The sequence below is a fragment of the Odocoileus virginianus genome, chromosome 3 (genome assembly GCF_023699985.2).
Source record: "Odocoileus virginianus isolate 20LAN1187 ecotype Illinois chromosome 3, Ovbor_1.2, whole genome shotgun sequence".
Classification (NCBI taxonomy): domain Eukaryota; kingdom Metazoa; phylum Chordata; class Mammalia; order Artiodactyla; family Cervidae; genus Odocoileus; species Odocoileus virginianus.
In genome coordinates, this window is record NC_069676.1 from 1291845 (window position 1) to 1304104 (window position 12260).

At 44.1% G+C, this 12260-nt stretch overlaps 1 protein-coding gene across 1 annotated transcript; it reads right to left on the reverse strand.

Annotated features, from left to right (window-relative positions):
• Positions 1 to 9210: 9210 nt before the first annotated feature.
• Positions 9211 to 10097, reverse strand: LOC110133094 (ADP-ribosylation factor 4-like). The gene has a single exon (XM_020886848.2). It carries the CDS (start codon positions 9866 to 9868, stop codon positions 9407 to 9409), a length of 462 nt encoding a protein of 153 aa, XP_020742507.2. The 5' UTR covers positions 9869 to 10097; the 3' UTR covers positions 9211 to 9406.
• Between the last annotated feature and the right edge of the window lie 2163 nt (positions 10098 to 12260).

Consider the following 12260-nt stretch of genomic DNA (forward strand, 5'->3'; position numbering starts at 1 on the left):
GACAGAAGAATAACTTGATCTGACTTATTATAAAAGGGGGAAAGGGTCAGGGGAAGGATGAAGTAGAGGGTTGGAGTTAGCAGATGTAAGTTATTCTATGTAAAATGGATAAGCAATGAGGTCTTATTGTATAGCACAGAGAATTATACTCGATATCCTGTGATAAACTGTAATGGAAAGGAATCTGAAAAACAATGTGTGTGTATATAACTGAGTCACTTCGCTGCACAGCAGAAATTTATACAACATTGTAAACCAACTATGCTTCAATAAGATAACAATTTTTTAGTATAGTTTCATAAAAAATAAGAAGACCTCTCTGGCTAACCTGTTAGGCATAGATTGTATAGGTATCAATTGTATAGGAATAGATTGTAGAGGCAGAAGTGTGAGAACTAATTGGAAGTGATTCTTTAGCAACGAGTGTGACAGTGGCTGGGATCAGGGTGGTAGCAGTGGACTATAATGGCTAGCAGAGTTTCCACCAGCTGAAATGAGGAATGCTATGAGAGTAAAATCAATAATTTGGCTTGGGATATATTAAGTTTGAGAAGTCTAATGTTTCAAGTGGAGATACTGGGTAGGTAGTTGGATATTTGAGTCTAGAGTCCAGGAGACAAATTTGTCAAAATCTATAAATTTGGGAGTAACTAGCATATGTAGTTAAGTAGTTAAAGATATAAAACTGGATGAGGTAACTGTATTGGTCAGAATAGATGAGGCTTCTGCCTTGGTAACAAATATCTCCCAAATCTAAGCAATTGATACACAGATGTTTGCTCAATGATATGAAGCTTGATGCAGGTCTGGGCTCATTTCCAGGACATCTGTCTTTTATAGAGTGATTCAGCGAACAGGCGGCTTTGGTTTTTTGGTCCCACACATCAACATGAGGAATTCTCTAAATAGCTACAGCAGGAGAAAAGACAGCTGGAAAATTTTATGCCAGGCTTTTCTGGAAGTGACCTGTCTCTTCTACTCAGTCTATTGGCCAGAACTAGTCACATATGGTCTTCTAGTTGCTGGGAAGGCGTGGGAGAAGCTGTGGATGTCATCAGGGAAGCCAGGTAGTTAGAGGGGAAAAGAAGGTCATGGAGGGGAAGGGGAGCTAGTAAAGGAGACAGAGAAGAAATGTTCAGGAGATGAGAGAAATTCCAGGAGATGGTATCCTGGAACCCAAGGATGAAAATGTTACAAGGATGGGAAGGTGGCCATGCTGGAACAGTGAAATGAGAACAGGCCATGGGGTCTATATGGAAATGCTCTGTAACCTCGAGGAGAGCAGTTTATTACTGTCACATGTAAAAACCTGACTGAAGTGAGTTAAAGAGAGATGGTGGATGGAGAAGGATTTGAGACAAGTATAGACAAGAAATGGGACCGATGCTGGCAGGAGAAGTAAGTTCAAGACCAGGGTGTTTTGAGGACTTCCCTGGCGGTCCAGTGGTTAAGACTGCATGGTTCTACTGCAGGGGGCATGTGTTCGATCCCTAGTTGAGGGACTGTGATCCACAAGCAGTGCTGTGTGGCCAAAAAAACAAAAACAAAACTGCAGTGGTTTTTGAAAAAAAAATTATTTTAATTGGAGGATAATTGGCTTACAATATTCCATTGGTTTCTGCCATATATATCAACATGAATCAGCCATAGGTAACGTATGTCCCCTCTCTCCTGAACCTCTGTCCCACCTCCCACCCGATCCCGCCCCTCTGGGTTGTCACAGAGCACCAGATTTGAACTCCCTGCATGACACAGCAAATTTCCACTGACTATCTAATTTTACATATGGTGAAAGTGAAAGATTCTTTGCGACCACGTAGACTGTGCAGTCCATGGAATTCTCCAGGCCAGAATACTGGAGTGGGTAGCCTTGCCCTTCTCCATGGGATCTTGCCAACCCAGGTCTCCCGCATTGCAGGCAGATTCCTTACCAGCTGAGCCGCAAGGGAAGCCCAAGAATACAGAGTGGGTAGCCTATCCCTTCTCCAGCGGATCTTCCCGACCCAGGAATCAAACCAGGGTCTCCTGCATTGCAGGTGGATTCTTTACCAACTGAGCTACCAGGGAAGCCCCTTACATATGGTAATGTATATGTTTCAATGCTACTGTCTCAGTTGGTCCCATCCGCTCCTTCCCTGCTGTGTCCACAAGTCTTTTCTCTATGTTTGCAAGACTAGGGTGTTTTTGCTTGTTCTTTTCAGCTGGGAGAGGTAACAGCATTGTTATATACAGTTGAAGAAGATCCAGCAGAATGAAAGAATGAAGGCTGATGATGTAGCAGAGAGAGAGCAATGTTGTCGGAGCAGGACCCTTGCATCGGTTAGGAGGGACTGGCTGTGGGTGGCAGCTTGGACAGCCCATTTCAGGTTGTGGGTGGAAAGTAGAAAAGGTGGACAGACTCTGGTGGAAGGGGGCTGGCAAAGGCAGAGTATTGGGGGTTTGCGGTGAGAGAGGAAAATGAGAAACAGCCTCTGGAGACTGGGGAGTGGACAGATGAGGGAAGTACATGACCTGGGCAGGACAAACTGCCTCTCGAGGTTCACAGTCAGGGATTGGAGTGAAGCCCATCCATGCGACTTGTGATTTTCCCAGCTATCTTCTGCTGGAAAGTTGGATTTAACATGATTAAGTTGGATTTAACTTAAGAGAGTTCCAGGACATTTGGGGCAGGAGTTTGGGGTGTGTGCGTGGGGGTGATAATTATGATAATGCTGGAACACCCATTTTGTTTTTCATTACCTCTACTGAATTTTTATAATTTGAACTTATTTATTTATTTATTTTCCCTTTTTTTTCCATTTATTTTTATTAGTTGGAGGCTAATTACTTTACCATATTGTAGTGGTTTTTGCCATACATTGGCATGAATCAGCCCTGGATTTACATGTGTTCCCCATTCCGATCCCCCCTCCCGCCTCCCTCCCCATCCCATCCCTCTGGGTCTTCCCAGTGCACCACTTGTCTCATGCATCCAACCTGGGCTGGTTATAATTTGAATTTATGTATATATGTATATAGAATAAAAACTGTATTAAAAATAAAATAAAAATAAAAGACACAAATATAAAAAATGTAAAATTATAACAAAAATCTAAAATTATAACAAAAATCTAAAAAGTAATTGAAATGAGCTCTTAAGGAGGGTCAGGAAGATATTACTAAGAAACAGTAAGAAAGAACAAAGATCTTGGACCAAATCTGCATCTAACTTCTCTCTCCCTGTCTCTCTGTATAGGCACGTCTCCTCAAGGGTTCTCATTACAGTGTTTCTTGTGTTGCTCTCAGCGCTGCTTTCGTTTCCTTTCTGAAGTCTGCCTCTGCTGGGGCCACCTCCTCTGATGGTTGGCCTCTGTCCCTCAAGTACCGGGTCCTGTGAATCAGTGCTCTCACTGTGATCCTGGGCCAGGGCACTCGCGCCACCTGGGAGCTCTGTGGGAATGCAGATGCTCAGGTTCTGCTGGAGACCCCCTGAATCAAATATTTGGGGGCAGGGCCCAGGAACATGTATGTTTACTAGCTCCTCAGGCATTCTGTTGCAAACTGCTGCTTATATCCCTGTGGCCTTTGCTTTCCCACTCATGTGAGGGATGTGGGCCCCTCCAGACCTGAGCTGGTAAGATTCGGGGGCCCTTGCCCAACCGCACTGGGCAGTTGGCATGAGGCATGAGAGCAAGTCCTTCCTTCCCTGGGACTGTGGGGACAAGAGACTGGTGAGCGAGCTGGCCAACAGAGGTTTGGCTTCCCATTTCTCTACTTCTCCATATGTGTGTTTTGGGTTGAGTCAGCACCCAGCCAGCCCTGTGCATATTAATTACCATTCTTACCTCACCGTGGTTCCTGTGGGCGCTCTCGCGCCTCTCCCTGGCTCAGGGAGGAAGGGAGGACACTGAGATCTCAGACCCAGACAGAACACAAAGGCAGCCAAGTTTCTAAATGGACTAACCTACAACCAAGGAAAGACTAATTGGAAAATCATAGTATTTTTGATTTGCTTAGGCAAATCCTGGAAGACTCATCCAAGCATTTTTTTCTGCATGAAGAACTGAATGGGAAAGATTGCAGGTTGATGTAGCAGTTGAGAGATGAGTCCACTGGCTGGGAGCCTGGCAGGACTGCGGGTGGGCTGTGTGTGAGCATGACTGCAGGGTACCAGCACCTCAGCACATCAGGACTTGGGGCAGGGAGTTTGGGTGAGCAGCCTGGATCTCTTGAGAGAGAACCCCAGGAACTTTCTCAGCAGTGGCAAAAACACAGAGTGCCTCCCCTCTCAGCAGGTGGCCAAGGCTGGGGGTGGGCTTCCATGGATGCAGGTGGGCACTGATGTTCGTCCATCACGTGCTGTCTGGGAGGATGCTGGTGGAGCTGAGGCCAGCTGTCAGTCTTGCAGCCGGGGATCCACCCAAGAAAAGGGGGCAGGGTGGGATAAATCTGCCTGAAGTGTCTGAGGGACCAAAGATGGGACCGAGTTTTCCTTCAGGAGGCTAGAAGAAACTGTACAGAAACTGGAATTAGAAATTCAGATTGGAGAATTCCCTGGTAGTTCAGTGGTTAAGACATGCGCTTTCACTGCTGTGGACCCAGGTTTGATCCCTGGGTTGGGAGATCCCATAAGCCATGCAAGGTGGCAAAAAAAAAAAAAAAAAAAAAATTCAGACTGCATTATGAAAAATAGAGAGCTAGGTCCTGAACATGTGATTTTGAGGCTGAAAATTTGTATTTGTTACATTTATACTTGAATGTGAAAATATGCACAGTGCCTGGCATACAATTGGTGCCCAGTAGGTGCTAGTTAATGTCCTTTCAATTATTCATGTAGCCTACATATGTGCCCACGCACCATTGGAAAGGGTAACGGAGCAGAGAAAATGCCCCAGTGATGCTGTTGTACTATTTTCATTTGGAAATTTGTTTGCCTTTTAACAGGCTGCTGCTGCAGCTAAGTTGCTTCAGTTGTGTCCGACTCTGTGCGATCCTATAGACTGCAGCCCACCAGGCTTGCCTGTCCCTGGGATTCTCCAGGCAAGAACACTGGAGTGGGTTGCCATTTCCTTCTCCAAAGCATGAAAGTGAAAAGTGAAAGTGAACTCGCTCAGTCATGTCTGACTTGTAGCCACCCCATGGACTGCAGCCCACCAGGCTCTTCCGTCCATGGGATTCTCCAGGCAAGAGTACAGGAGTGGGGTGCCATTGCCTTCGTCTTTTAATATATTTTGGATCATATCATATAGATGATTTTTACAACTTAGAAGCAATCATTAGTACAGATGATTAATTCCAAGTTGAGCAGAAGACTGAATCCTAGGTCCACCACTCACTAGGTGTGGAACCTTGAGCAAGTACTTTACCTCCAAGAGTCTTCCTTGTCAATGAAGATAATGCCTGATTCATGAAGCTGGTGGACATCAATGAATGTCTCCTGAGGGCTTACACCTGCCTGGAGCTGTGCTAGGCAATTTATTTTTTTATTTTTTTCCATTTATTAGTTGGAGGCTAATTACTTTACAACATTGCAGTAGTTTTTGTCATACATTGAAATGAATTAGCCATAGATTTACATGTATTCCCCATCCTGGTCCCCCCTCCCACCTCCCTCTCCACCCGATCCCTCTGGGTCTTCCCAGTGCACCAGGCCCGAGCACTTGTCTCATGCATCCAACCTGGGCTGGTGATCTGTTTCACCCGAGATAATATACATGTTTCGATGCTGTTCTCTTGAAACATCCCACCATCGCCTTCTCCCACAGAGTCCACAAGTCTGTTCTATACATCTGAGTCTCTTTTTCTGTTTTGCATATAGGGTTATCATTACCATCTTTCTAAATTCCATATGTATGCATTAGTATACTGTAATGGTCTTTATCTTTCTGGCTTACTTCGCTCTGTATAATGGGCTCCAGTTTCATCCATCTCATTAGAACTGATTCAAATGAATTCTTTTTAATGGCTGAGTAATATTCCATGTGTATATGAACCACAGCTTCCTCATCCATTCGTCTGCTGATGGGCATCTAGGTTGCTTCCATGTCCTGGCTATTATAAACAGTGCTGCGATGAACATTGGGGTGCACGTGTCTCTTTCAGATCTGGTTTCCTTGGTGTGTATGCCCAGAAGTGGGATTGCTGGGTCATATGTCAGTTCTATTTCCAGTTTTTTAAGAAATCTCCACACTGTTCTCCATAGTGGCTGTACTAATTTGCATTCCCACCAACAGTGTAAGAGGGTTCCCTTTTCTCCACACCCTCTCCAGCATTTATTGCTTGTAGACCTTTGGATAGCAGCCATCCTGACTGGCATGTAATGGTACCTCATTGTGGTTTTGATTTGCATTTCTCTGATAATGAGTGATGTTGAGCATCTTTTCATGTGTTTTTTTTTTGCCATCTGTATGTCTTCCTTGGAGAAATGTCTGTTGAGTTCTTTGGCCCATTTTTTGATTGGGTCATTTATTTTTCTGGAGTTGAGCTGGAGGAGTTGCTTGTATATTTTTGAGATTAATCCTTTGTCTGTTGCTTCGTTTGCCATTATTTTCTCCCAGTCTGAGGGCTGTCTTTTCACCTTGCTTATAGTTTCCTTTGTTGTGCAAAAGCTTTTAAGTTTCATTAGGTCCCATTTGTTTATTTTTGCTTTTGTTTCTAAAATTCTGGGATGTGGGTCATAGAGGATCCTGCTGTGATTTATGTCGGAGAGTGTTTTGCCTATGTTCTCCTCTAGGAGTTTGATAGTTTCTGGTCTTACATTTAGATCTTTGATGCATTTTGAGTTTATTTTTGTGTATGGTGTTAGAAAGTGTTCTAGTTTCATTCTTTTACAGGTGGTTGACCAATTTTCCCAGCACTACTTGTTAAAGAGGTTGTCTTTTTTCCATTGTATATCCTTGCCTCCTTTGTCGAAGATAAGGTGACCATAGGTTTGTGGATTTATCTCTGGGCTTTCTATTCTGTTCCATTGATCTATATTTCTGTCTCTGTGCCAGTACCATACTGTCTTGATGACTGTGGCTTTGTAGTATAGTCTGAAGTCAGGCAGGTTGATTCCTCCAGTTCCATTCTTTCTCAAGATTACTTTGGCTGTTCAAGGTTTTTTGTATTTCCATACAAATTGTGAAATTATTTGCTCTAGTTCTGTGAAAAATACCGTTGGTAGTTTGATGGGGATTGCATTGAATCTATAGATTGCTTTGGGTAGTATATCTGCTAGGCAATTTAATAGGTGTTTTTAAAATGTTGAGCAATCAGTCCAGGGCTTGGTGCATATGCCAAAGACAGTGAAAGAGCAACTGTTCTCTCATGTTCACATACCACACACACAACACACGCATATGCACCACAAACACACAATATGGGCACTGCAGCAGTACACACTGCAGGCATACATTCCACACACGTACTTACCATATACAGGGTGTATTCATACACACAGGCACCACACACATGCGTGTCACACACAGACACCTAGACGTACAATACATGCACAACACACACGGGCAATACATGCACACATGCCACAACCTCACATGTACCACATACCACCCACCCCTACAATTGTGCCACTTGCATGCTCAGTACACTGCATCACACACATGACCTATGTGAACATGTACCTGCACACACACTCCACACACAATGCATAGATATGTATGGTGATCAGTACTTGCAATAATTAGAGATACCACCAGGTGGCATTGTGACACTTTTATTTGGGTGTTTTTACTTGTCTATATAGTAGTTCTCCAAGTGTAGCCAAGACTATTTTCATAATAATACTAAGATGTCATTTGCCTTCTTTCACTCTTTCTCCCAGGAGTATACAGTGGAGTTTTCAGGAGACTACATGATGTATGACATGGCAACAGATTGAAGGCTGAAGTAGATCTGAGAATCCAGCTGTCATCTGCAAAGCCAGACCTTAAAGAGATTTGTAAACGTAAGACAATATCACTACATTTTTAGAAGATACAGTTAATTTTTATAAAGCTTATTTTATATTAACATGCACTAGGCTTATTAACGCTATTTTAAAATGAATAAATATCTCAAGATCTCCTCAGTTTCACTAATACAGTTAAAATTGATAGATGTAAACTCACATAACAAAAGTTATTTTGGGGGTCTGCAATATAGTTTTTTTTTTAAAATTTTTTTGCAATATAGTTTTTTAAGAGTATCCTGAGGCAAAAACATTTGAAATCACTGTTTTATATGTAATCACGTATCCACAGGTACATTTCAAAGTTTTTCTTTTTTTTTTGAGTCTTTATTAAATTTGTTACAACACTGCTTCTCTTTTATGTTATGGTTTCTTGGCCTAGTGGCATGGGGGATCTTAGGTCTTTGGCCAGGGATCGAACCCACACTCCTGCATTGGAAGGCAAAGTTCCAACCACTGGGCCACCAGGGAAGTCCCAAGGATTTTCTTTTTTTTTTTTTTTTACATGTTTTTATCATTTTATTAGGAATAATTCCAAATGGGTTATGAAGAAAACTTATTCATTGAGTTTGATGAGTTTTCCAAAAACTCTTAATGAAGATATGTTTACCAATAAACAATAAAACATCAGCAGAACTATCATATACTGGGCAAAGAGTCAGGCTGATACCAAAAACAACATGCAACATAAAAAAGATACAATATAAAGGAAGACAATCTGCTGAGGATTAAAAATCATCTCCATACGCACTCTTTGCATCTAACACAGAACTAATTATCAAATCCAAACCACACCAAGGTAAGCTTGGCTGATGAAAGCCAGGAGTCAATAACAATGGGGGGAGAAATAGAAGTTCCTCAGTGCAAGATCTGAATAGTGTTTTGGAGCATTTCCCTGGCTGGTACAAGCACTATTAAAAAATCTTTTTGGCAAGGGGGGGAAATAAATACAAATGGAATGCTACATTTTTTTAAAATCAGCAGACTGTCCCAGGAATGATACAGGTATCATTAAAGTAACAAGGGGTAACTTTAAAACATTATTTCTTGTGGGCTCAAAAACAAACAAACAAAAAAAACCAAACATTCAAAATGGATTTATTTAAAGGTGTCACATTAGCTAAGTCCAGGCATTTAGGCTTAAGGGAAGTAAAATTAAAAGAGGACACTTTTTTTTCCCCCAAGTTAAGGAGAATCTCTTTAAAACCAAGCATATTGCTAAATGGCAATATTATACTTGGTAAACAATAATTGGCAACAAAATAAGTTTAAACGCAGTAATATTCTGCCCAAACCAGTCCCAGATACTGTTTAATAACCAAGATGCAAACTAATTTTGTTGTAACAAGCCTAGACCAATTCTATCAAACATGTCCTTGGTTAGATGTCCAGCTTCATTTAACGTTTTGAAAGCTCATTTGACAGCCAGTCAAGTCCCTCATACAGACCGGTTCCTTGTGTAGCACAAGTGGCTTGAACTTACCATGTTCTGTTACGAAGGGACTGAAGACCTAATTTATCCGTCATTTTACTAATGGCCATAGCATTCGGCAAGTCCTGTTTGTTTGCAAAAAGCAGCAACACTGCATCTCGCAACTCATCTTCCTGAAGCATTTTCTGCAGCTCTTCTGCTCCTTCCTGAATTCTTTCACGATCATTGCTATCTACCACAAAAGTAAGACCCTGGGTATTTTGAAAGGAATGCCTCCAGAGAGGCCTAATTTTATCTTGACCACCAACATCCCATACTGTGAAACAAATGTTCTTATATTCTACTGTTTCCACATTAAAACCAATGGTAGGAATGGCGGTGACTATCTCCCCTAACTTCAGTTTATACAGAATGGTCGTCTTGCCAGCAGCATCCAATCCAACCATCAAAATGCGCATCTGCTTCTTGCCGAAGAGGCGGGAGAAGAGGGAGGAGATGGTGAGGCCCATGGCGGTACTGGCATTTGCAATGGGCACGAGCTAAAGGGGTTTGGGGCGTCCCCGGGCCTTCTCCTTTTATGCTCCCAGAAAACTCAGCGAGGAAAGAGCTGCTGAGGAAGAAAGACGGCTGCGGGGACGGTTCGCTAGCCGGCGTGTCCGAAGAAGCTCCGGGACAGTGGGGTGAGGACCTGCTCCACGACTGGCTGGGCAGCTCTGGCTCTGGCGTTAAATCTTCGGCTGTGCCACGTCACGAGGCAGCCGCGGCGACTACGGCAGCGGCCCGGCCCCTCCAACGCGAAGGATTTTCTTTTATTATAAATTTGTAAAGAACCAAAACATTACAGAGAAGAGGAAAATCACTTTTAAAAGTACATATATCATTTTTCATTACCAATAAAAAATAAATTCCATACGTATGTATGGTACGGGTGCTCTCAGTTGTGTCCGACTCTTTGCAGCCCCATGGGCTGCAGCCCGCCAGCTCCTCTGTCCATGGGATCTCCCAGGCAAGAAGAGCTTGCCATTTCTTCCTTCAGGGAGTCTTCCTGACCCAGGGACTGAACCCATGTCTCCAGGGTCTCTCCAGGCGCCTTTTTTACTGCTGAGCCGCCGGCGAAGCCCCTAAATTCCATTCATTGTTTTGCAAATGTTCTCATTGTTTTGTGACAGAAGACACAAGCATTTTAACAACAAAACTCCCTGAGAGTCACACTCATGACAGTGCCAAAGTAAATCACAAAATTATACAAATTAAGGTCTTACGCAAGAGAACTATGAGTTATTTGCTCTTCTGGCTGTGTTGGGAAAGTCTGCTCATGGGCAGACCCGGGGCGGGCTGGTTCCAGGGTGTGGCCAAGAGACCAGAGACAATCGCTACTGATGTCTTGCCATGTTTTGTCCCAGTGTTTCTGCACATATTTCTGCACAGTTGGGGGTTCTGAGTATAAACTCAGAGTCCCAGGTTGTGTCAGCCAAGTCCTGTTTTGCCCACATTGCTGTGTGTACGTGGCAACTCGGAGCCTTCACCTGCGCATGCTGCCGCCTGGGACCCAGGTGGGCCCTGCCCCTCAGCATCTTTATGGGTCTCACTTCAGGGACCCGGCTGCCTCCAAGGTGTCCCCTGCGGATTCTGGCTAAGGTGCATCCCCAAGTGTCTCTACCTTCGAACAGCAACCCTCCCACCCGGGTCCCTCTTGGCCTCTGGGCTGTGGAGGGTGTCTCCCAACCTGTGAGGGGCCATGGCCTTGTGGTGCCCTGATCCTGCTCCTCTGGCCTCCGCTCACTCTGCCCTCTCAGTTCAGGGACACCGCCGTCACCTGCTGCTCCGCTGACACTGTTTTCAGAATGCTGTGTGGGCCCCCGTGTGTCCACTTCTTTGGTACCTGTAGTAGGGCCAGCTCCCAGGATCTTCCCATGCATCTCCCTCCAGTGACAGAGATGAGAAAAACCTGCACGGTCCACATTCCCCTCTCACGTGGGAAGGACTGCTGGAACTACAGACTTACAAAAGACTCTTGGCGAGCCAAGGTGGGAAGGGGGTTCATTGAACAGAACAGCCTGTGAGGCAGGCCCTCCCCTGCCTCCCCAGGGCCCATGGGACTCCAGGCAGGACTCCCCCGGAGCGCTCAGGGCCTCTGCTACTTCTTCATGCCAGCAATCATGCCCTGTTTTCCCCTCTGCTCACCTGCCTTCTTCAGCCTCCTTCCCATGCAGCAGATATGTTTCAATGCACTTCTTTCCCATGATTCGTCTGGGCCCTCAGAAATATCTAGAGGTGTGCCCAGACCCTGAGCCCATGAAAAGTGTTCCAGAGTCTTCCTGAGAGTGCCAAGCTTTGTCTACTTGCAGCCCGCTGAGTGTTGGGGGCTGTCCAACTCCACAGATGGGCCTTTCTGTCCCTCAGCTTCAGCCGGATATCATATCCAACTCCACACATATATATTTTAAAACTGAGGTATAGTTCAGTCAAATGCACACACCTTAAGTGTATTTAGAGCAATGATTTTTGACAAATATTTGCATATCTGTGTGGCCAGCACCCCAATCAAGTTATAGAACATTGTTATCACCTTAGAAAAAATCCTGCCTGTCCTTTTCCACTCTGCCTCCCTCCTTCCCCCATCTTGCTCCCCAAGCAGACACTATTTTGATTTCTACTCCAAAAGATTAGCCTTTTTTCTTTCTAGTATTGAACTCCATATTTACCGATCATAAAGTACACACTCTTTTGGATTTCGTTTTATCTCAGAACACAATTTTTAAGGTCATTCTTTGTTTTTACTTGTACTAGTAAACCATTCCCTTTTAAAACTGTAAAGTAGCGTTCCACTGTATCGTTGTCACTGCTGTTTAGTCGCTCATTCGTGTCAGGCTCTTTTGCAACCCCATGGATTGTAGCCCG